At 42.2% G+C, this 24,676-nt stretch overlaps 2 protein-coding genes across 2 annotated transcripts in view; one reads left to right on the top strand and one right to left on the bottom strand.

Annotated features, from left to right (window-relative positions):
* Positions 1 to 2,546: 2,546 nt before the first annotated feature.
* On the bottom strand, positions 2,547 to 19,862 carry POLR1D (RNA polymerase I and III subunit D). The gene is made up of 3 exons (XM_033052824.1): positions 19,754 to 19,862; positions 11,837 to 11,911; positions 2,547 to 3,895 (listed from the first exon to the last, which is right to left on the bottom strand). The coding sequence occupies exons 1-3, from the start codon at positions 19,777 to 19,779 to the stop codon at positions 3,610 to 3,612; spliced, it is 387 nt and encodes a 128-aa protein (XP_032908715.1). The 5' UTR covers positions 19,780 to 19,862; the 3' UTR covers positions 2,547 to 3,609.
* Positions 19,863 to 20,416: 554 nt separating this feature from the next.
* Positions 20,417 to 24,676, top strand: part of LNX2 (ligand of numb-protein X 2) — a 57,368-nt gene continuing 53,108 nt past the window's right edge. Inside the window, exon 1 of the mRNA XM_033052748.1 lies at positions 20,417 to 20,550. The gene's annotated coding sequence lies outside the window, so the exon portion shown is untranslated. The remainder of the gene's footprint in view (positions 20,551 to 24,676) is intronic.

The following is a 24,676-nucleotide window of genomic DNA, read 5'->3' as shown; positions in this document are numbered from 1 at the left end:
TCTCAAGCAGAGCAGAATGCCCACTCAAGTTTCCCAAAACCAGACTTTGGTTGTAGTTACACAATTGATATATTGAGATGAGTGGTCATATTGCTGCTGTAGCACCTTCTGCAGGCAAAATCGTTAAGGCTTTCTTTTAATTGGAGCTATGTGCTCTTCAGCATTTACTCTTGATTATTTCCTATTGACAGTCACTAAAACAAAGTGCATATTAATGCAGACAGGAGTTTCATTCATAGATGGTGTGCTACAACAGGATTATTTGCAAGTGCAAAGATCACTCACATGAATAAAGATTTGGTGGATCAGTGACTCCACTGATAAAATGACAGAAATCCTTCTTCAAACACAATCCAGATATGTTTTCTTGCTACTTATCCAAGCAAGTCTGTTTTTGTGTTGTTCCAGCTTAATTAACTGAAAGCACATAATTATTAGTGAGAGCTTTGACAGGACAGGAGAGGAAACATGCTTCTTGGTGATCAACTTGCAGCCACAACAAAAAAAATCCCAAACCAGTTCTTTGCAGGAAAAGCAACCCCCTCCTGCTACATTATTCCATTGATCTACAAACATTTACATCTCCTTTGTTAACTAGTTTTCTGTAGAAATTTCATGATCACTAAGGAACACTCTTTCAACTGCAGCACCTCAAGAAACTTCTGGTTTAGAGTGATCCAGTCTAAAAAAGAGGGTGTGTTTTTGCCTGCAAGTCGTTACACATGAAATCTGTTGGGCTTTTCTTGGATGTCCATGATTCATTGTAAATAATTCAAACTGGATTTACAAAAGAGAAGAGGCTGTACAATGAATGTAAGAACTGCATGTTACTATCTCTCTGACAGTCAAAACTAACAAAAGCATTTCATGAAGGCTACATAAAATCTTTTCTCCTCTTTTATTTTGTGATCTATATTCAGCATCAGATTGATGAAAATGAACATTTGGAGGATTTCTATCCAACATTAATAATAAAGTCTAATGAACAAATTGTTCTAGCTATGGCAAGAGAATAATCTCACCTGAATAAACTTTATCCACATAATGTGCACTGAAACAGAACACAGACAACACTGGTAGCTCACAGATTAACAGGGAACACCTGTGAAGTACGGATGAAGCAACACTTAAGGTAAGGTGCATTCCCTTCCCATGGGAGTAACTAGGGAAGCTGAGACCAAGAACACACTATTTATTAATGTATTTATTTAAGGACAAGGCACTTTTACAAGCAACAAGTGTACAGCAGTTAGTAACACATTTGGAAAAGTCATGTACAAGTCATAATTTTCAGGGTTAAATCCTATCTTGAAGCTGCCTTATAAACATGCTGGTGCTGCACAGTATGAGCAACTGCAGACAAAATACAAAACTGGCTTTGTGCACCCAAGTTCTTATTAAAAAAGCAATCACTGTGCTCCCTTCCAAGTTTACCCATTCTGTGATTCTATAAATAACTATAAGAACAGTTAATGAGCAGTAGAGGATTTTGTTTTTATTAAGTACACATACAAAAGACAGCATTACAAGTTGGAATTAACCAGTGCAAGATTAATAACTTGTGTGTATTCTGTAACTCAGAAAAATGTGGAATTAAATCTGAACCTACCGCCACCACCAATGGAAAGCTTTCTCCAGTTATCAGCGCAGTTATATCAGATTCCTTTAGCTAAGCAAGCATTATCAGCAATCCAGACTAATTTTGAGAGCATGCTCTAATCAGTTTCCCTACCTGAAAGCCTGGCATAAATAAATATAGCATCAACAACAGCCCTTATCCCAAAGTGCTGTTTGAAGGCCTGAGAGTTGACAGCTCTCAGCACAGCATATACCAGCACAATCCAGACCAGCAAGAATTCACAAAAATTTGCTCTGTGCAACATCTCCAGTCCAAATCCTGACCAATGGTGAGATAATTCTCTGCTTCAAAGTCACATCCATCCAGCACTGTCACTGTAGCAGAACTCAGCCTGTATATTACGGCTGCCGTCCTTCCAGAAAGGATTATTAAACAGTGCACAACAGCGATCAGCTAAATAAGAACTGCAAACACTCTGTTTTTGAAAACTGAAGACAGTCCTTCTATCCTCCAAAGTACTACTTTTTTATTGATCAGACTCAAATAATAATAAATTTTCTGAAGGACTGAGTTCTATTTTAGTGTTGTGGGTCTTGTAGGGAAATATAAAGGACCTGTGCGCAACTCCTTGGGGGAAATGTCAAAGTATCCCACTTCCCTGCTGACCCTGGCAGTCTCCAGAGGGCTCAGCGCCAGTACAGATACCTTCCCACCACCCAGAGGAGCAATTGCCAGCTCACGCACCAAAACGCGGGCAGAGCAGAGCTCCGCTGTGGCCCCCGCACGTGGCAGCTGCCAGGACTCTCCGGAGGCAGGTTAGGCGCAGAGGCGAGGAGCTCACACGCCCATAGGTGGCACTCTTGCTCTGACTCAACACGGACGGGCCATGGAGCCCCGCTCCTCCGGTCCCTTAGGGAGGCACGTCTTAGTCAAGAAACCCGTTAAAAGCATTGATTCCACAGGGCACTTTCAGTCAACATTTTCCATTTTATTGTCAACACAATCAGAAACAAACCTATGTTGAAAACAATTATTTCTGAGAACAGAAAATACAAAATATTTCACAAAGAATTTTGTTAATGTAACACAAACAGAAGTGAGACATAGAAGATGCCAATGTGTATATTTGTGCTCACAGTCACAAGTTTAAGAACTGTACCACTACAGAATTGTCACAGAGGCTTGGAAAGTGAGCATTTGACAGTTCAAGCATCACTTCTGTATTTCTAGTATTACGTATTTACTTGGAAACTTTCTAGCAGTAGACAGAAAACATGAAAATTTTGTCTTCAGGGTTTGTTTTGAAAGCACCATGACAAGACTGTTCCAACTACTTCCTTACAGAGGGAAGTCTAAAGAGAGATAATTATTGCAGTTGCAGCTTTTTAGGGGTTATGTCTTTTGTTACCTATGATAGGTTTGTGAATATACATTAACAAGCAAAATCAGTATTTCCTGGCAGTCCCTCCTGGAAAGCAAACCCAGCACTGCCCATTTTAAATTTGTTCTTTTTACATTAAAGAAAGTAATCTCTTATATTTTATATAAAATGCATGTGCTTGGTCAGGCACTGACCAGCTTTCTCTTCTTCTAGATTCTAACCCAAATAAGCAAATCTTCTTTATTGATCAGCAGCAAAGAAGTTCTGCAAACTTCACACAATAAATAGAATTCTGCTTAATTTAAATTTATTTCCAAAAGAGTGACATGACTAAATGATTTGCATTAGACAGTGACACACATATCATGTTCCAACACCAAGACCCTAAGCTTAGTCAGAAGAGGAGAGAGGAATGGAGTAAAGGGAATGTCTGTTCTAAAACAACTGAAAATTTTATGCTGTACTTTGCTTTTCTATTAAAGGTCCCAAAGAAAAGTTTCTAGAGCTACCTCAAGGTTACTTCTCACACAGGCAACTTGGTTCAAAACTCAAGTCTGAACATCAACTCTTCTTGAAAAACTGAGACACCCCCACTTTCCTATAGTTAATGACATTCCGGACTTGTAACAACACATACTTGTCACTCTCCTCATCGCTTGCTTGATCGCTTTTCATGTTTATCCTTTGTGTGGTGGTTCCTGCTTTGGTGTCTTGGAGGAGAGTAGCTGACTCTCCTTCTGGACTGAAAGCTGGGTGTATAGGGGTGAATTCTGCGCTTCTTTGGTTTTTCTTCTTTCCTGCTTTTGCTTGGCTCAGACTCCTTATCATCTTCCTTCTGCTCACGCTCTTGGTCTTGCTCTTTTTGAGATGGCAACGTGTTTTTGATGGTATTAATAAGAAATCTTTTATTTGTACCAGCAAGAGGACATTTCAACCTGTAAAGATATTTAAAAGTGATCAAAAGAGAAGGTAAAAATATCCCAAAACAAGTCTGAGATTTTAACTTCAGCGATTTTAAGACAGGTTTGTGATTTTGGCTTTCCTTGCATGCCACCTAGTGTAAACTCTCAGTACAGAAAAGTAAGTTCCAGATCATCTCCATTCTCTTTTTGTCTTACTCTTTATGTGAAGAAAATTATTTTACTTCAACACCATGAAAATCCACATGTAGTGTGTGTAGGGGGAAGCAAAGGATGACAATATATTTTAAGGCTGACAGTGCCTAACTCACGTATTCAGAAATCAAACATTTAGTAACATATTGTAAGTCAAATCAGAATGGCTTAGAGAGATCATGATCTTCTAAAGTCAGCATTATCTAGTGAACTGCAGTATTCAAAAGTAAGATACACACGCACAAAGAACTCAAATAGCTGTAGCATAAACATATACGGCACGTACCAATTTAAACTTTTGCTTAGCAACCAAAGTATTTATTTCTTTTTCTTAAACAGTAAAGATATTTATCCAACTATTTTCCATTTTTTTACTTTCTCCTCTTGCAGCTTAACACCTTTGCACATAATTTACCAACAAAGAAACAAGTATTGTAAATTTCATTCATCTTGTTAGTATCAGCTGTACCCTACTTATTCCCAATACATCATCCCTTACAGAATGGAATAAGAAAAAAAACATGTTTAAATATGTTCCTACAGAAAGCAGAAATCACTCTGAAGACTTCGTACATAGTGTTTGTCTTCATATTTTTGAGACAAGTTATGGGAAAAAAAAAATGGAAAAAATCAGAGCTGTTAGAGATCACAGCCACTTACTGAATCAACCACAGAGTCACAGAATCCTAACACCACAATGCTAAGATTATCTCTTCTACTTGAGTATTTTGTATAAGTGTAGAAATTACACCCTAACTACTCAAAAACCTTTGACAGCTCTAAACCATCAGAGCTATCAGAACAAGAAACAAACTACAACAAAGATCATGTATGATTATTTAGCATACTTCATGACTTAACTGGACAAGAAATTTACCATGGTGTCTTGCTCCAGGTCTGCCTACTATGCATTCCTGACAACTGTTCTTGTCCTAAATCCTTCAAGAACCTAGGAGAGCAATTTTAGAAGTATACAGCCACTAGATATTTCCACCAGGTATTTTCTGATACACTTCTACTGCATAGAATTTTAGAATTTTCTGAACTTCCTTAATGTAAATCTACATTATTTTTCTAAAATCCTGGTTAAATAAATAGGATCTTTAATCTAGTATAACTCTTGTAAATTAGAGAAACTATCCATTAATTGTATTACTGAGTAAAACCATGAGGCTTGTAAGTGTCAGTAGAACAGGGTTTCTACTTCAAGCTACACCACTGATGAGCATGGTGCTGAGCGAGTCATGGCACAGGTTACACTCAAGACATAACAGAAAACAGACAACATTAAAGTCCTTTATATGTCTTGTGAGTGCATTATTGCACCTCAATATTTCCTATCAAGGAGGGTAGCCTTCTTTAGGCTGCATCCAGGCAAAATCTATTTCACATTTGTTCTTCCTCTTGCTTTTCTTAAGAGCTAATGCACTGATTTAAGCACTAATATATACAACGCTAGTATGAGACAGTCAATATGTCCTAAATAAATCCATCTAGCTGAAGCATTTCTTTTTGACACTATGAGTGCTGCCTGAGCTATCCTAAGAATGAAAACTAATGAGAAATGCTGGACTTCAGAGTCAGCTAAGAGATGCCATTAGTTTACCATCATACTGTGATTAAAGTGAGCCACCAGGCTTTCATGGAGCAGCAGTAAGTCATGGCACTGAAGAAACACATTAGTTCTTAGTTTTACTGAGTTCAGACTTCAACAAAGCAAATCCTGCCTTCAAATCTTAAAGCAAACAAGATGTACGGCGTGTGCTACATTACATGCACACACAGAGCATTTTTTCACATAAAGCCATGGTATATATGGAAATGTGAAGGTTAAAAATGAACTGCATGACTGCACTGAGATCTTTGAGAGCATCTCTAAAGGTGAGGAATTGACATCTCCAAAGACCAGCCGTGAGTTTGCTGGTCTGATCCCGCAGTGCTCAGTTCACAAACAGGTTTGCCCTCAGGTGAGTTGTGAAGGGCTGGGAGGCAATCTTAGCCTGAGCAAGGTGGAACACAATACTGCTGTGACCAGCAAACAGTGCCACAGAACCGATTTGAGAAACTTTGCTTTAAAACAAACAAACCAACCAACCAGCAAAAACCAGACAAATTAAAATAACATTAAAGTTTTGAGTTGGAATGTGCCGGGCTGCAGGCATGTGTGAGGCAAGCACACATACTGCAGTGCTAGAGCTACCCTGTCTACCAGACTCCAGTTCTGTAGCAGAGTATTTACACATTGTAAGGTTCACTTTTTGCTCTGTGTGCTCCAAAAGCTAAACCAAGCTATTCTCAACGACAGAATCTGGCCTCCCTCCACAAATAAATCTCACCCCCTCCAAAATCTCTCCACTATGCAATAACCAAGACAATGCAACACATTGCATTTTGACAATGATACTGCCTTTTGAGAAACAAAAAAATAAATCCATCATTGTGAACATAGGTAAAATATTAACCCTATTTTTGACCCTATAAGTCAACGTCTGTGCAGTAACACAGAATTTCCAACCAGTGCCTGTCATCCGGTGCAGCAGTGCAGTTCAGCACAGAAATGTACTATACAAGTTCTTAACAGTAGAAACATGCTGACACCATTTAAGACACAAGAGCACAGTGCCGTGTGCCAGTCTTGTCTCTGCTGAGTAACTGGACACACCAAAGAGGATTGGCACAGTCAGCCTTATCATAGAGAGTAAAGCCCATCTTTTCAAGAAAAAATTCACTATGGATGAACTGACAAGTACATTTCTACCATTTCCCATAGAAAATATCTGATTTCAATAGAGGAGTGACTGAAGGTGGGGGTGGGAAGCAAAAAAAAAAACCTGCTAGAGATGGTTTTGCCAAACAAAGTGATCTATGCTGCTACTCTGTTACAGGGGAGCTCACAAAAGAGGATGCCTCAGAGGACACTGAAAGCTTTGAAATATGGTCTTGGCAGCCAGGTACAGCTGGCAGGATTTTGTAGGATCACAGAATTATCTGGTTTGGAAAAAACCTTAAAGATCATCAAGTTCCAACCCTGCAGACAGTGACACCTTTCACTAGACCAGGTTGTTCAGAGCTCCGTCCAACCTGGTCTTGAACACTTCCAGAGATGAGGCATCCAGAACTTCTCTGGGCAATCTGTTCCAGTGACAACTTGACTTAGGATGTGTCCTGATTACAAAACTAACATATCTTCTCTATATGTACCCTGTTTCTCCTCCTCCTCATATTCAAATGAAAGCTGAGGAGAATCACATTGCAGTGTTCCTGCACAGTCACACAACACCCATTCAAAGACAAGATGCAACACAGCACTTCACAGTTCCGGTATCCTCATCGTCATAATTCTGTATTCTCCTGTACTTCTAACAGATTTGGTATTGAACAGAAGGCTATCTATAGGGATGAAAGCAATTTTAGGATTGCTTTGCAAAAAATAGAGTTAAAAATAATTTAATGCTTCCAAAAAAATTTTTGTTGTAATTTCATCTGCTCTTACAAGGCAGAGCTGAACAAACCATCCAAAAATATCCTGTTTTCCAGTTCTTACCTTACACAAGCTTTTCAAGTAAGATGAGAAGCTACATTCGATTTAGCTTAGCTCATGCTATCAGCATCTTTGAAGATCAGACCTATATACTGGGAAAAAGGCATCTAGAACTTTTTTCACACAGTAACTTTTGTGGCATTTTAACTGCCTGTCTTAGTTAAAGTAGAACAACTGCTCAAAATGGGACTTCACTGATATAAGGAAGCTTATGAATTATTTACATAGAACCTAGAGAAACACTTCAGGGAGCTGAACTTTTGGTTTTAACTAGACACAGTGGAAACTCCCAAATATCCTATTTCATCTGTGTCCAATAAGCTCTGATGAAACAAATCTATCTAACCATTTCGAATGTTCTTACACTATTTGTCAACAACTTCTCACTCTGGATCCAACCGATCATTCAAACGTTAGCTTCCAGACAGCTGCTCTGATGTCTTTTCTCATCTCGGAAGTTCCAGCATCACAGCATCATCACTAGGTTTCAGCCACAGATTCTGCTCTGCTCTGATTAACATTTCCAGGATTAAGACACCTTCAGAAGAGGGTTCTTCCTTACCCTTCTCTCACACATTTCCTTATCTGTGATTAGCTGTACTAATTCTTGAGTCAGATACATTAGCCAGTAGGATCTACATCACATGTTATCATAAGGATTCAGGAGACCCCCTCAACAAGAATCACCAGGGCCACAGAGTACATACAAAAGGAGCACTGCAGGAACTAGAAATACTGCATTGCTGAATGAAATCTACAAATAGGAATATCCATCAGTTCTTGGATTCATTTACCATGGACCTACATACTGCCTATCTGAGCAGTCCTGAGAGTATGGAGGCCAGTGAGCTGAGACTCAACCAAGAGATCATGCAGCCCTCTGGCAATACTGACAGCTGCTCCATGTCCAGAGAGCCCCAGCTAATTTCCCTTCCCACACAAATTCTTGGCCAATATCACTGCCAACCTCCCTGCTGGTTACTTATCCCAAACAGGGACAAGCCTTTCTTCCACTAACCTCTAAGGCTGCAGCACCTGTCCATGTCATCCACATTACACTTGTAAGACAATGTAAAACCAATAAAACATTCCCAAACTGGAAGAAATACTAACAACACTGTCCTGGATTTCAAGGTTCAGTCTTTGTATGAGAGATTGGGCTGCAGGTTGACTGCTTTGGACATTTTTCCTGTACCTGTCAGCTAAGCTGGCTTGGATACTTGTACTTTAGGCTCCAGCAACAGCTGACCATCCATCTCAAATGATGAAACAGCAAAATGTTAGGCAAGGGGAACTTCTTAAAACTTGAGTAATGGCTCAAACCTGAAAGCAGTCCAAAACTGTTGAGAGGCTTGCTGGCTAAGGTTTTGCTGCCATCAACATTCACCATGAGACACTACTCCTTTGTAATGGGATGCACAGTATAGTCACCCCACCCAGGAATGTCACTTCTCCACATGCCTCCCTTGGACCAAATTCTGTCAAATGCCACTGACTCCAGAAATGTATTTCCCAGTATTCAACAGCTGCTGGAGAGCAACATAAACTGGAATCAGTGAAGTATGAGCAGTAGTAGCCTCTGCTTCTCCTTACCCAAAGACTGATGGCAGAATAAATCTTTTCTTCATAGGTTGAGCTGCTTCAACTTTCCAGTGCCAATGCAGGACTGATGGCCTTACACTAGATGTCTCCAGGGTTTGTGCATCTCTTCTCCAGGACTCCTCTGACAAGGGGCTGAGGAATCCCAGAAGTCCTCATGAAACACACCTGTAAGCATTTTGAGTTTGGCAAGGAAGGAAGGTTTTGTTTTACCTGTTAACACTGTGTTTTTAGACGAGTTGGTGATAACCTTGTCTTTGCTTCTACCAGTTATGATTTCCTTGATCTGGTCTACTAATACACATTTTCATGAACTAACTTTTCTGTTCATTTCATTTGCTATCCACAAAGCTCTGAGCAGAAATTACCTTCTTCTCAGTAGTTTACACCTTGCAAGGTTTCATGTCAGTATTCCTGGATGCAACCTCTGAAGCCCTTCACAATCAGTTACACTAGACAGCATTTTGCTGAAGTGTGATACACAACTGAGCATAGCTAAGTTTTCTTCCAACTATCTCACCCATTATACCTTCAATGTCTTTATGCAATACCTAGCTGTTGGTGCCAGTTCAGAAGCACCAGAACAACACTACAAGGCATAAAAAAATATTAGTGGACAGCAGTGGCAGCTTGCAGCTGTTCTGTTGTGCGTGCAGAACTGGACAGCAAAGACTTGTTCAGAGTTTGCTTTTGGGGGGCTTCATACTTTCCTTACAGCCACACATGCCAGCCAGACACTAACTTATGCCAAACCCTACAGAACTACATTTGTCACAAATGGGATTACTACAAGTCTCTCTAAGGATAAATTCAGTGTGCTAAAAATCCCTGGAGATGCATTACATACAATGAAATCATCTCTAAGAGCGTGATATCCTGAGGTGCAGAAGTACCTTGAAGAAGGTACTACTGAGCATATTCAGAAACAAAGATATTCAGCAAAGCACTTCCTAGGCAGTGGGTATGGGCCACTGATGGACACAGGGCACTGCAGAGATGGATCCTTTGACCCAGTGCAGCTGTTCACATGTACCTCTGCAGTCTAAAGTATTTCAACAGCCTCAGTTCAGGATATCACCATGCCAAACCATGTGTCAACAGCCTTCCTCTGCCTGAAGCCTTCTTGACAGCCCTTTCCTCCTACAACTTTAACAGAACCCTGGCCTAGCCAGACACCACTAATCTGCAACTTCTCTGAAGAACAGGTCACCCTTGCCTATCCCATCCTCTGGCAGGCCTCAGGCATCAGGCTTTAGCAAACTGCATCCTGAGCTGACCATCACAACCAGCTGGACAGGACCACTACCCTCTTACAAACAAGGAATGAGAAGGAGCCACATTCAGGAGCAGATGCCCATACACCCTCCTGTCTGGTATTCCAGACTGCACAAGTGGTAGCAAAATTGTACTGATTATCTCCCTGCAGAAATCCTTAGTTTTCATATCTGGAATCAACTTGCTAATTCCCAGTAACTGGATGCATACAGCACTTCATGGTGCTAATTATGTGCACTGGGCTACCTGGCCACATGGCTAGGCTGACAGGGTCAAAGCACGGTGGATCAGTACAGCTAGAGCCACTCTGGGGAGTTAAACCAATTAAGCTATTTTAAAAGAAAGGGTATTAACTGCATCCCGAGAAGAAACACTGAGTAAAGCACACAGAAAATCCCAAACCTGTTTGAAAACATAAAGGAGTACCTTCTTTTTTCAGCAAGACACTATTTTAATCTCTTCACAGCTACTAAAACAAAGAGACAACTGAGCTGAGAACTTCATGAACAGTGCAGGCTTATCTCTTACTACAGCTGATGGAGGAAGCAAAACTTTATCTACGAATGTGTTGAGTGCAGTCAACTGGTGCACTACTTGTATGAACCTCCCTAGATCCAATACATTCTTATCAAAGTCATATACATTATTTTACGATGAATGACTCTCCTCACCATCTTATTACTTCTCTAATTACAATTACATGCATTACATTCCATGACAATATAGCTGTAAAATCTGGAATACTGCATTGAAGAATTAATGCTGTACTTAATTTAAGATGTAAACAAAGATTTTTTTTTCCCCAGTTACTATACAAATTAGCCCCTGGGTTTTAGGGGTTTTTTTGTATTAAAAAGTAACCCGCTTCCAAATCTGGATTCCCTGAGTTCATTTTTGGTACAATTTGCACATGAATTGTCTACTAAAGGACAGTTTGTTGTTTTATTAATAAGGCTTTAGGTTTCTTTGTCAGGTTATGACTTCTTTTCACTTAAAACACAGTCTAGCCCAGTAACATGAAGCTAGTATGTAAGTACATCCACAGTGAAGACAACTGGCATTTTAAAGACTCACGAGAGTCCAACCCAAACTTTGCAATTCCATCTATTATAAGAACATATTCCCAACTTTCCAATTGCTTTGTCTTCAACACATTCAGAAAAGCAATTTCATGCAGACAGAATTTACCTGAACTTTTTTCTTATTTAGATTGGGATTTTTGCCCAAAATTAAAATGTGGATGAAGACAAATTATTCAAACAGGAAACACATAAAAAGGAAGAGACTTCTATCACACATAAAATTTAAGATTTATTTTGGCATCATTTCCTCTCGGCACAACTTACCAACCCATAGCTCCCATTGTTTCAGCTCTGGTTCTCCCACGTTTTGCCTCTTTAAGTAACTCTTCCACAGCCTTCCTAAATAAGAGAAAAAGAAAAAGGTCACCCCTTGTGGAACACAAGAACTTGCCATTTTATGTACTCAGGCAAATTAAACAGATCACTTTATTCACTGTAGTGAATTAAGCAATAAAGAATCTACCAAAATCACCTTGACTTTAAGATAATTAAAATTCCAATGCACCAAGATTAAGAGAAACATTCCGAAATATTAAACCCAGCTAAAGTTGTTGCAAATACAAAAGCTGTAACACTGAATGAAGAACAGGGTTTGGGGCACTTCAAATCCTTTTTAAGCATACTTCTGCCTATGAGGACGTTGTGTATTCCATTATAACACAGGAACTACTGGAAAAGGAGTATCTCCCAAGTAAGTCATGATCTGTTGGAGATACCTTCTCCAAGGTGCCAAGTAGAGCATCACCAACCTCAACAGCTACTGCCGCCTTCCCAGATAAGAGAAGTGATGGGTGTGGGATGGCTACTTGCAAGAACACCAAAAAAAGGGTGCAAAACACAGGCTGTAGCACTGGAACATGAGAGACGTTGCATACACAGGTCTTTGTGACATTACAGCAAAATTTTATTTTTCTCCAGACCCAGAAATTGTTATCTGAGCATCCTGAGCTAAGTTATAGTGATGATGGCAGGAACACATGGTTTTTGTAGAAGCTTGCCCTGAGACTTCAAAGAGCAATGTCAGACAAAGGTGAGAAAAGAGGGGAAGAAAGCGTCTGATTTTTAATTACCAGTTACAAAACTTGGTGATTCTCTTTTTAAGAAACCTGACTAAAAGATTAAAAGCCTGTCATTATTATTGTACTATAAAATCCATCATAATTTATACTTGAAATAAGAAACCAAAGAATCTGAGATACAAAGCACTAATAAAACACACACATAGGCATTTTAAAGAGTTTTAGGGAAAACATCATAATAAATTAATATGCTGACACCAATTCTATTAACTTAGGTAGGAATTACATGCCTTTAAGTATTTGAGACCTATTTTTCTTGTATCAAAGCTCAGACGGACTTGGCATACACCTTAGCAGCCTAATAGGTCCACACCTTCATTATCAAACATTGTTTCCTAATACTGTTCTTTGAATATCGCCCTTATTCACCGCACCTTTACAAAGCCCTTTCAGCTTGCACAGATAAATGAAATGCAATGCCCAGATCCTCCCTGAAATAATGTTTCCACTCACTGAACTTATATCCTCTACACAAGTAAGCCAAAAGCTATGCAAACAAGTTTTTAAAATTTGCTTTTAGAGGCCTCGCGGGACTCCACATTCCTTGCTCTCTTCATTTTTACAGCTTGGTTACAACACAAACAGTTCTGTGGCTGCCAGCTTCAATTCTAAGGGCAGCAGCATGAGCAAATGGAATGCAGCATGCAACTTTCACATGAGAACCATCCAAACACTGAGGGACTGATAGGACAGAAAATTAGGGACAGGGGCACATTTAAGAACTTTGTCATCATTCTGACATCTTTTAAAGCAAGCACCACTTAAAACGTGTTGTGGCAATTATTTTTGGACAATCCAGCTGCAGAATTACAGTAACATGAAGGTACAAGCAGTGATATTTTTATCTTCAAGAGTATGGTACAAGACCTATTTACATTTCTGAGAGATTAGACATTTTCCTCTCTCTATATTCCAAGGTTACCGGCAAAGCTCCCATTGCATGTATCTTAACAACCAGTATCACAAATGCATGTGTCAAAATAATAGAACAACATTAAAAGCTCCTAGCCAGGGAAAATGAGACGTATTTTCTATTCCTCACTCAAGGGAAGAGCTTCATAATTTTTTTCCAAAAGGTCAAATGGATAGACTGAAAAAATGAATAATTGGTAATAAAGAGGTATGTCTGATAGTTACAGGCAATGAAAACACCATGTTATTACAGAGACCACCCATGGTTTGTGATTACAGATGACTGTCAGGAGAAGATGTATGACACTGGATCTGACTGCCAAGAGGCCAGGCAGTCACAGCTCCATGTCCAAGTCCAACCAGTAGCAAGGCTGAAAGTCAGCTCCTAGGAGGCAGATGCACACACCAGGCGCTTACACTGCTGGCCACATCCATCACATAGACAGACGACATCTTCATCCTGCTCTTCCCTCCAGCTGGGCATGGGAGCCCCCAAAACTTCAGCCCAACCACACTGCCTGTACAGACCATCACACAGGGCTGACTGGGACACTCTGGTCCCCCAATATCCAGCCCCACTTCAGTCTTGCCAGTACAGACACACAGGCACATATACACATCTCATCCCTGACCCTACAGTCTCTCCAGCAGCTGGCCAGGACTTCCTGATGGCCCCAACAGCTTAGCTCCTCCTGGCTCTTGGAGATACAAGATCACGCTCCAGCTCTCTCCTTATTCACCCACTTACCAGCTACTCCAGCTTCATCTTCACCAGCAGCCACATGGTCCCTCACACACCCATGCTTGCTCCAGTACCAGTATCCGTGTTGTAACACAGATAGACACAAGGTCCCCAATCCCATTTCAGAGGCTAACATTTGGTTTTACTCACTCCATGAAATGTCCCCAGTTGCCAGCATGCAGGCCTCCAGCCCAGGGTCCAAGCCCAACTGCTAGCATCCAAACCTTCATGTTCCAGTTGCTGACACCACGGAAACATGGCCCTTTGACCCACAGTCTGACTGTAGCTGCTAGCACTGAGATGTACACCCTCTCGCCTCATACAAGTCCTTCACTCAAGACAGAGTTAGAAAGGAATGTAACAGGAAGACAGGACAGACTATGATAATTAGGAGCAGGGCATAGCCAGACAAGAGTACCAACCAGCAGCCTATACAGACATCCCCTTCTTCCTTTATTTTCCCCAAATCACTTGAATTTCCTGCTTTCCCTGTCTTTGGTTTCTCCCCTGCACATCCAATAATAAGCCACGACTGAACCAACCCACGTAACCAGGGGACCACCAAGCCACAGCTGAAATGCAGAGCGTGGATTTCTCTCCTTACCTTGCTAACAGGCTGAGCAGCAGGGACACACAGGGACACATGTTCCATTAGGTTCAGTACATCGGAGTGGCCACGGGAGCCCCCTGCTTGCCCTAGTTTATCAAAGGGCCTTGCACACGCGCAGTTCATCACCTTGCTGTACTTTATATCATCTCTGGGCTTTTGATCTCTCTCCCTCAGCAGGAGGCTCAAGCCTGTCTGTGAAAATGCCTCTTAAGTCTCTGGTAACATTTATGTTATCTCTACAGCTCTGTCAAACCACACAGAGTATAATCAGCAGCAGGCATAATATGTGAAGTCTTCCACAATGATATTCTTAGTATTCCCAGCTGCAACATCACTTGAGCAAAACTACTCCCCTCTTGCCAAATCTTCCATTTTTGATTCTTTCCTCTCAACATATCATATGTGATCACAAAATGCTTTTCTTCAGCATCCCATAACACCTCTCCTATGCAGATATGACCTTAAGTCCCAAAGATGCTCCAGCAGTGACTCGTCTTGATGGGTATCATGCCTGGATGCCCAGGTTGTCGCTTTGGATGAGCCCTGGAGTGGGAGGGGAGGCCTCAGAGAAGACATGCATTTCTCTCTGACCTTATTGTGAGTTCCCACCTACTGTACATGTCCCCATGCTCCTTTAGGTTCATGGAGATGGAGCTCTGAGGGGCTGGTAATTCTTGGCATGGGCTTGAGAGAAGCCAGGACTGGGTGATGTTTGGGCTGCCCCCATCTATCATGGTCTCTCTGTAGTCCTCACTGGGAGCTTTTGGCATGTAACCTAAAAAATTCTGCCATCTCCACCCATGCCATCACCTCATTAAAGATCCTGATAGGAGCTCTAATGAAAATATATCTACTGGAATTGCTTCACAGCACACAGCCAGCTACAGAAGGGCACAGACTTGGAGTAGGAGGGCAGTGCTCATATCCAACGTCTCCCAGTCAAACAAACACATCCTCATGAAAGCATTAATAACTGTTTGCAGTCTATTCCACTACTATTAAAGCTCAAAGACCAAGCTTCTCCTCTACTACAATTGGCAAAAGTCACACTTAAACCTACTTCCTGAGGCACTCTAGGTCTTGACAGTGAGCTGCAAGCTCAGGAAAAACAATTAGCAATTTTAAAAATAAATTTTCTCAAAACAGTTTCATGCTAACTACACAACTTATTTTTAACCGTACGTGGGACTAGAAATAGAAATCAATGTTTCCAATTACAGCTGAATAATGAATATCAAGACCTTCAGTCAAAGAAGTGACTGAAGACACTGACAGCGTTATTTAAAATTAAATCTCATGAGGTGGTTCTATCTGCTCACCCTTACTAAGAAAGCTGATGAAAATGAACATCAGGAATAAAACCTAGGCCATGACTACAAGAGCAAGAATGAAAAGAAGTACAATATGCCACAAGCTTCCTGACATTTGTTCAAAGGCAAAGACATTCCACATCAGGATGTGAATGCTCTCATTCTTTGTTGATCAGGTTTTGTACTTATTTAAGTATTCTACTTGTCAGTCTTGTAAGCACTATTTGCAGTACATTTCTGCTCTGATATTCTCACCAGCCAACACCAATCTTTGCTTGCAGGCCACTTTTTTTTTTTTTTTTTTTTTGCCAGGAGTATAAAATAGTGAATCCTGACACCTGACTTCAACTGTTAAAATCAATAGTAAGAAGCATCAGTTTTCTCCAAGGCACAAAGCTTGGTTGTTAAAAACTGTAGTTGGGTTGTCTGTGCAGCAAAAATATTAGATTATTGATTCTCAACCCAGCTACAGGCCTCTTGTTACAGAATTATAGCATTCCTTGTGATTCAGAGCAGCATCTCCTTAGGAAACAATCCCAAATAAATTATGCTCTAAACAAGCTTGGCAGGCACTTCTAATAAAGTATGATATCCAAGGTTGTGAAATATTTATAGCTATTGAAAGACAGAATGGATTAAGGAAGGATTTGGACACACACTATAACAAAGCCACTTCCTCTGTATTTGAAGAGAAATTATGCATCTTCTGTGCTTCAGACACACAGAACCACCATGACAATACTCTAAGAAGCAGAGGAGGAAGAAATTTTTGATTTTTTTTTAGAGACAGGAATGAAAATGGTGACCTCTATAATATCTCAGTGTATATTTAGTTGAAATAAATTAGGAAAAGCACTTACAGGTGCTTGCAGAGGAAACAAACTGAACAGCTCCTACTAGCTGATCTGCAACTTTTTCCACTTCCTTCTTGAGTCATAACTTCACAATATCATTAATTATATGTTAAAATAATTTCAAATTTTCTTAAGAATCACATGGAACTTCAAGGCTTAGGGTCTTCACTGATGTACCAGCAAGTTCACAGGGGAAAATCTCAGTTCATGCTTCCATCAAAGATTACTGTGTGAGATGGAGCAGAAGATGCAGTTCAGTAGAATGTAGCAAATATTACTGTTTTACATATCCGTGGTATTTACAGCTTTTAGAGTTTTAAAATCCACAGAATGTCACACAGGAATTTGTAAGTCAGTACTCAGCTTTCTAGGAAAACTTCACTTCATATTAAAGTGAGGAAAACATCAAAAGCAAGATCAAGTGAGAGTCAGACTGTAAAATTGAAAAATAATATGGCAGTAAGGATAAATAAAAGAAGCCAGATGAAGAGACTCCTCCTTAGATAGTAACAAAAAAATAGGGCGACTGACTTAACAGGTCACTTTTTGGAATACTGGAACATAAAATTAATTTCTGACCTGAAGAAGCATGCACAAAAACATAACATTCTTTTTCCCCGTGGTAAATTAAATAAAAGCCTCACGTACAAATACCTTAAGTTTTTACTTAAGACTTGTGCATTGCAAGACAGGCCTGAATTCAGAGACAAACTACTCAAAATATTCCACATAAATGCATTTTTAAACACTAAAAATCCATTTAAAGTAGTTAACACTGTGGCTACAGAACAGAAATGCTATTATTTGTATGGTAAAGCCATATTATAAAACCCTTAAAACCATAAGCCTGAACTACTGTTTCTACACTATACACAGGAGAATATGATCAATGAGTTATTGAATATGAATCTAAGGCATAATGCCTGTAACCCAAAGAATAATGAAAGGTCTGTATTAGACTGGAAGGGCTCTGTACTGAAGATTGTACAGGGAAGCATTATTTAGAGTGAGCAATACCAAATTACACCTTCTAAATGCACACAGCACAAGCTGAATTCAGGGTGCTACCACCAATTTGAGCTGTTACAAAAACTTAAGGTATGAAAAAGTAACTAATGATAGGTGGATCCAGGGCAGAACGAGCTAATTGTCAAGTGCACTGTATTGTACCTAGAATGCGTTTGGGACTGACCAAACACACTCTGAGGTGAGTAGGTGGATTGGTGACACCAGACAGCTAAACCCTACCGTGTGCCCTTTGATAAGTGACACTGAGCTTCATCCTCATTATCTACCACACCGCCACACAACAGGAATAGCAAATCCCAACTTCGGCTGAACCTCTGAGGAAAGGTAAAACTTTGAATGCGGTTCCTGGGGAGAAGAGCATCAGTCAGGAGGTGACTGTGGAGCAGTCAGCTATAGCTGGTGAGTTCAGCTATGCCCTGAATTGCCTAGAGAACCCCAGGTCTCCAGCATGGCAACAGCAACCAGAAGTCAGCATGGAAGAACAGCGGCATAGTTTCAGCTTGCCATGAAAGAAAAAGGTTTAAGTTGGGAATAACACTAGTAAAAATAACATTCATGCATACACAGAAAGAAGCTTTAATTATTAAACTGATGATCTGAAAGCAGAAGTAGCTTAGCAAGAATTAAAAGCCTCTTAGAAAGCATTATGCTCTCTAGGCCTTCCACTGTCTCAGCGCTACTGCTTTTGGCACATTTCAAATACCTGCCAGATATAAATAGAAAAAAGTTATTTTCTATAAGCACTCCCAGACATGGTTTATTAAAAATTAAATGAGAGAACCATGAGGAAAACAGTTCAGAAAGCTTCTGATCATTACTTCACTACAACAGTTGTTTTAAACACCATAAGGAAAGTGATCAACCCAGAAACAAGCTTGAAATAAAAAAATTTAAAAATTCCAATTACACAATAAGACTGTTTTGCAAAACACTTGTGATATAGACACCAAAAGTCTATTTCTAAAACAAAAGAAGCCCACTTTTGAGTATCCAAAAAGAGGCCTACTTTGAGTATCCAAATATATAAAACAATGTTTTATTCCTCAGTGTTTGCTGGGGAGCACTGCAACTCAAAAGGTGAAGCAAGACGAATCCACTAGTTCCAACCAAATGCCAAGCACAAAACAATTTTATTTTATGACAAAATAACTGCCAAGCATTTTGTATTTTTTTGATACAAGAACATGACAATTCTAACAACTCGTCAACAGGCACATATCCAGCACTGAAAATTGAAATTCCTACCAACATAAGGTGTTTTGGGATTTTTAAAGTTTATTTTACCAAGTACACGACTCATCAATTTGTAAGTGGTACGGGGTGAACTACCAATCTTGTTTCCAAGCGCCATCAGCACGCACCCCAAGTTCTGTGCGGAAGGCACGGCAGAGGCAGCTGCAGGCCGCGCTCCCCTCGGGGCGCACCCCCGGGAGGGGCTGTGTGGGCACAGCGGGCAGAGCCCGGCGGAGCTGGGGGACGTTTCGCACCGCGGAGCGGCCGGGCCAGGAGAAGCCGCCCCAGGGCCGCCGGCCCCAGCCCAGCGCTGCCCGGGCCTCGCGGCGCTGCCGGGCCCCGAGCGGCGCAGCGGCCCCGCACAGGCCGCTCGCTCTCGGGGCCGCTCCCCCCGCTGTCGCCGGTCCCTCACCTCTCCAGCTCCGGGTCCTCCTCCATGGCTCGGCCACCGTCCCCCGCTGCGGTTCCTCAGGCGCAGGCCGCCGCCATCACCCGCCGTCCGCCGGGCGGGGCGGGGCAGCGGGGCGGGCGTAGGGGACGGCGAGGACCCCGGCGGGAGGAGCCGGGGCGGTGCGAGCCGGGCCCCGCCACACCCCGCCGGGCACCTGCAGCCCCGGTGGTCGCGCCCCCCGCCCAAAGAGAGCGGGGGCGGTGGGCTCCGTATGCGGGCAGGACCCCCGTGCACCTCCGACAGGGCGGGGGAAGCAGCGCGGGGCGGTGACTGAGTGTGGGGAAGGCGGGACGGCCGCTGGGGAATCTTAGTCACGGAGCCGCCCAGGGTTTGCTCCTCGGGCACGGCCGCGGGGCTCGGGCAGGCGGGGACAGGTCCCTGGGCAGCTCCGTGCGGGCAGCGCCCCACCCGGCCCCTCCTCCGCGCCAGCCCCGCCCGCGCTCCCCACCGCTCCGGGCTCCGCACAGCCGATCAGGCGAGCGGCGGGGACACCCCGGCCCGGGGCTCCGCCGCGTCCCGCCCCGGCCCCGCTGCCATAGGCTGCGGTTCGCCCGGCCCCGCGCCCGGGGCTGCCGCCGGAGTGGCGGAGCGCCGCTGTCACTTGGGCCGCGCCGCTGCCCGCGGCGGGGGGCGGAGGCGGGAGCACCGGCCCGGCCCGGCCCGGCGAGACACGTTCTCCAAGTGCTGCTGCCCGGAGTTTGCTTCCCGTGAGGCGGGGCAGGCGCAGCCGGCGCGGCTGAGGAGGAGAGCGCTGCGCGGTGAGTAACTTCTCTGCCCCGCGCCGTGCCGGGCGGCTCAGCCCCGCTCAGCTCCTTCAGTGGCAGCGGCGCCGGGGGTCCCCGAGGGGCGGCGGGGCCAGGCTGAGCCGCTCCGCGCTGGCAACAAGTACGGGAGAGGGGCCGGGCCCCGGAGCCGCCGTGTGGGGCTGAGGTGGGAGCTCGGGAGCAGCGTCCCCGCCCTGGAGCCCGCGTTTCGGCGGCGGGGCTGAGCTCGGCGGCGGCTGCCCCCGCAGCGCGTCTCTGCGAGGCTGAGCTGCGGGCTCGGATGCTGGAGACCCACGCGGAAAGCGCCTGGGTTTGAGTCCCCCGATACACCTATGCTGCTCTCGTGGGGCTTCATTAAAGAAGCTCCTTCCTGTGAAGGAGTCAGATTACTGCGTGCGGGGGAGGCAGAGGAACAGCTGCGAGCGAGCCCCTGCTGCAGGAGCGGGTTTCAGGTTGTGTGTTTTACAGCTGCGCCAGAGGAACTCGGGGCTGCCTGCGAAATGCCGCTGGAGTCCGTGTGGTTGGCAGCTATTTCCAGACGTTCACTCCAGCCCTCGGAGCTCTGAACCGCGCTCCCTGGTTTTCCCCCTCATTTGTTAGCTCTTAACACTGAAAATGTGGTTAGAAAAGTTTTCGTCTTTTGTACTTTTAACAAGGAGTTCTTTAAAATTATCATTGTTCATGATGGAATGGTAGTACTTGGTCAGCCAGCTGAAAAAGCCGTTCCTGGAGCTCTGGTAGGGATGAATCTGTAGTGCTTGGTGATTTGTCTTACCGTGTTCATAATGCATGGTGCTGATTGTTTACTTCTCTAGAAATCTATTAAGTACTTCTGAGCTTCCTTTAATTCCTCCTTTAATTACATGATGTTAGGGGTTTGGTTTTTGTCTGTGTGCAAAATAAAAAATGCCTGTGAGGGATTAGCTTTGGACTACATGTGATAGTCTCTGGAAATAAATTTCCAATCATAAATACTTTCAAACTTCTGTTCAAAATAGAAACTGGTCTCAGCTGCACTCTCATTAAATAAACACTTTGAGTTACTGATTTTATTTTTTTATTCTTCTACCAACTTCTTCTGGCTTTGTAATGCTTTATTCTAAGATGCAATCCAGCAGCAGATCAAGGAGGCTTAGGAAAAAACATCAGATGGTTTTGGTTAGTGTCCCTACCACTTGGAAAATAAACATATGCTGCCCCGACTTTATTAAAACAAATTTCCTCAAAATAGAAACAAGTTATATCAGCGTACTTGCTAGAACCATAAGATTTAATAGGAGTCCTTTATAATTACTCTTTTTTTTTCCTAATTACCAGATCACTGAGTAAGGAATGCTCTGTCCTGAGCACAGTACAATGTAAAATTATTAACTCGGGAGTCAGCAGGCTGCAAATAACACTATTGTGCCCAAGTAGATTTTTTTAATAATAAAAACCATTGTAATATTATGTTTTAAAGTGCTTGTACTGCAGTTCTGAAGTCTGTGGATATTTTAAAGGCTCATAATTTTCCCATGAGTTTTCAGTATTGAATTTCTAACTGTACTCAATCTTAACTTTACTTGGAGACTTCAGCAAGAGGGAGCCCAGGCCCTTGGACTCAGATCTGAGATTTGCAAATGTAGTATTTTTTCCTAACACTGCACCTGACTTTTCTGTTACCAAAACAACAAAAACATGTGACAGTTGGGGGACAAAACTTTGCAAGAGGAATGTAAGATGGTGATTGTGTGGAAAAGTACTGTTCTCCTGAGACAGGTTAAAAAATAAGCCTACTAAAACCTGTCCTGCCAAAAATGGTGGCTGTGATATTGCAACATTTGGCATTTGTTGTGCGCTGCCATGAAAGCACTGATCACCTGAGTCAAAGTTTCTTTTCTTGTAAGCCTTTACCCATACTGAGCAGTGTCAATCTTGATATATGTTTATGGGCCTGTATTACAGCAGAAGTTTTTTAGCTACTAGTTAGAACTGTATACTTGAAAATATGCCAAAATATGCCCCTCTTCTTTCATCTTGTTTTTCTGGACTTCTAAAAAATGTTAACATATTTGAAAGCAACTGGACGAAATTATACCAACAGTATCAAAGTGAAATGTGGAAATACATTATTTGTACTAGACATAAAATTAATATAAATTATTGCCTTGCATCAGCAAAATGCTGCTTATTTAAACAGCTACTAGACATTAAGAGCTGTAACTAATAAGAAAACAGCATTCATTTGGTGTTAAAATGCTCCCTGGTGTAAAAGGCACCAGAGGAAGCTGGTTGCCTGTTTGATATGGCAGTGGCTTGTCTCTGATACTTGAAAATTCTTTGTTGATTTGGTTTGCAGAAGCACTTTTAATGTGACACCATTGAATTGCATGCTGTTTAATTGCTTTATTAGATCAGTGGAGTTTGTCCTTTAGAAACTGTAGTGCCTTTTGAAGATGAAAATGCTTTTAAATATTAGTATTAAGTTATATAATTGATAAGTCAAAGTTTCTATGGAGCAATGATATCCCAGAGTGTGCTTTTGTGGTTTTTTGGTCCTAATTCTGTAGATGATTGTGCTTGCATATGCCTGGTCCTAAACATCAAGTATTTCTTTTGGAATTAGAGGATCTGTTCTTAGGCTTAATGATAAGCCTGCATGTAAATGTTTTCGGGGTTGGGATTAATGTTTGCAAAATTCAGGGTCTGAACTTGTTGTGTGTTTTCCTACTGACTGCTCCGTGTTCCGCGTGAGATAGCGTACGTGGCTGATGGGTCTGACACGTGTGGAGATGCCCCCAGCCCCACTGGCGTGTTACAGGGGATATCAGTGCTGTATCCAAGCTGACTTTATCCTTGCAATGTGCTCTGAAATATTACAGGCGTGTCTTTTATTTCTGAAGCGCTTTGGTGGGACCAGAGATGTCCTTTATGTTCTCATAGATGCTTACTTCAACTGATGTCAGTTTAGCAGGTAATTTGCAGGCTGGAACAGGAGCAGAGTCTTTTACAGAGTCTCTCCTGCTGAGCTCTGTGTTAGGTGGTGAACACAAAAGCCAAAGTATGCAGCTGTTTGATATAAAGTCAGATAACTTGTGAAAATACAAGATTTCAAATTGCTTTGCATTTTTTCCATTTAAATAGTGGGAACTATTTTTGACATGGAAACTTGGGATAGCATAGCTCAATATTTGCAGCCTCATTTTTGCTTCAAGTAAGCAAGTTGCTATTGCTCTGGAGTTGTGGTATGTTGTTAAGAATGTCTAGAATTTTCTCACTGTCATTGCAATAAACGAGACTAAGTAGGGTAGGAAAGTAATTATTAGATTATAAATGAGTCAGATCAATGTTATATGGAAGGTAATTTTTACCCAGGAAGAGTTGGTTCACTATGGGATGGAGTGACAGATGTTATATTTTGTCTGGCTGTTTTCCTTCGTTCCACAGAGAGGAATAATTGAGTCATCACAGAATAATTTGGGTAGAAAGGGACCTTACAGATCAAGTTTCCCCTGGGAAGGGATACCTGCCGCTAGACCAGGTTGGTCAAAGCCTCATTTTGGAAGAGGTGATCTTTATTAACCAGCTTTTTTGAGCTCCTCTTCCCTCAAGGACATTATCCCCTAATGCTCAACCAAGCAGATCCCTGAAGAGCCCAGTTTGCTTTCCTGAAGCCCAGGGTACTGAGCCTGCTTGCTGCCCTAAGGTTCTCAATCTCCACCATTCCAAGGTCACTGCAGCCAAAGCTCCCCTGTAGCTTCGCATTCCATACCAGACCCTCTTTGCTGGTGAGAACGAGGTTCAGCATAGCACCTCTTCTTCTTGGCTCTTCTGTCACTTGGAAGTATTTTTGTATTTCATTTGAGAGATTTGACACACTTAGCCAGTGTTTGATGGGCTGTACAGAATTTTTCAGAAGAACCCTTGTTTGTAGAACAAAATGCAATTTGCTCAAGTAGTATATCCAATATATGAACTAATCCAGTTTTAAAATGTTGTAAATGGTAATAATAAGTAGTTCTAGATAATGAAACAGAAGGAACTATGACTTATTTATCCTTTTTCTAGCAGTAAAGCACAATGAAAAGTGGTCCATGTTAAACGAGAACCCGTATGTGCCTGGGAGGCACCCAGTAGTTTC

This window comes from Catharus ustulatus, chromosome 2 (genome assembly GCF_009819885.2).
Source record: "Catharus ustulatus isolate bCatUst1 chromosome 2, bCatUst1.pri.v2, whole genome shotgun sequence".
NCBI lineage: Eukaryota > Metazoa > Chordata > Aves > Passeriformes > Turdidae > Catharus > Catharus ustulatus.
This window is presented reverse-complemented; position numbering and strand designations above follow the sequence as displayed.

Bases quoted from the DNA above. Each gene is read 5' to 3' on its own strand.
- POLR1D (XM_033052824.1), bottom strand. From the start codon at position 19,779: ATGGAGGAGGACCCGGAGCTGGAGAG. The intron at 11,912-19,753 runs GTGAGGGACCGG...TCTCTTATTTAG, and splicing joins GAGGACCCGGAGCTGGAGAG to GAAGGCTGTGGAAGAGTTAC. The intron at 3,896-11,836 runs GTAAGTTGTGCC...ATATCTTTACAG, and splicing joins ACAATGGGAGCTATGGGTTG to GTTGAAATGTCCTCTTGCTG.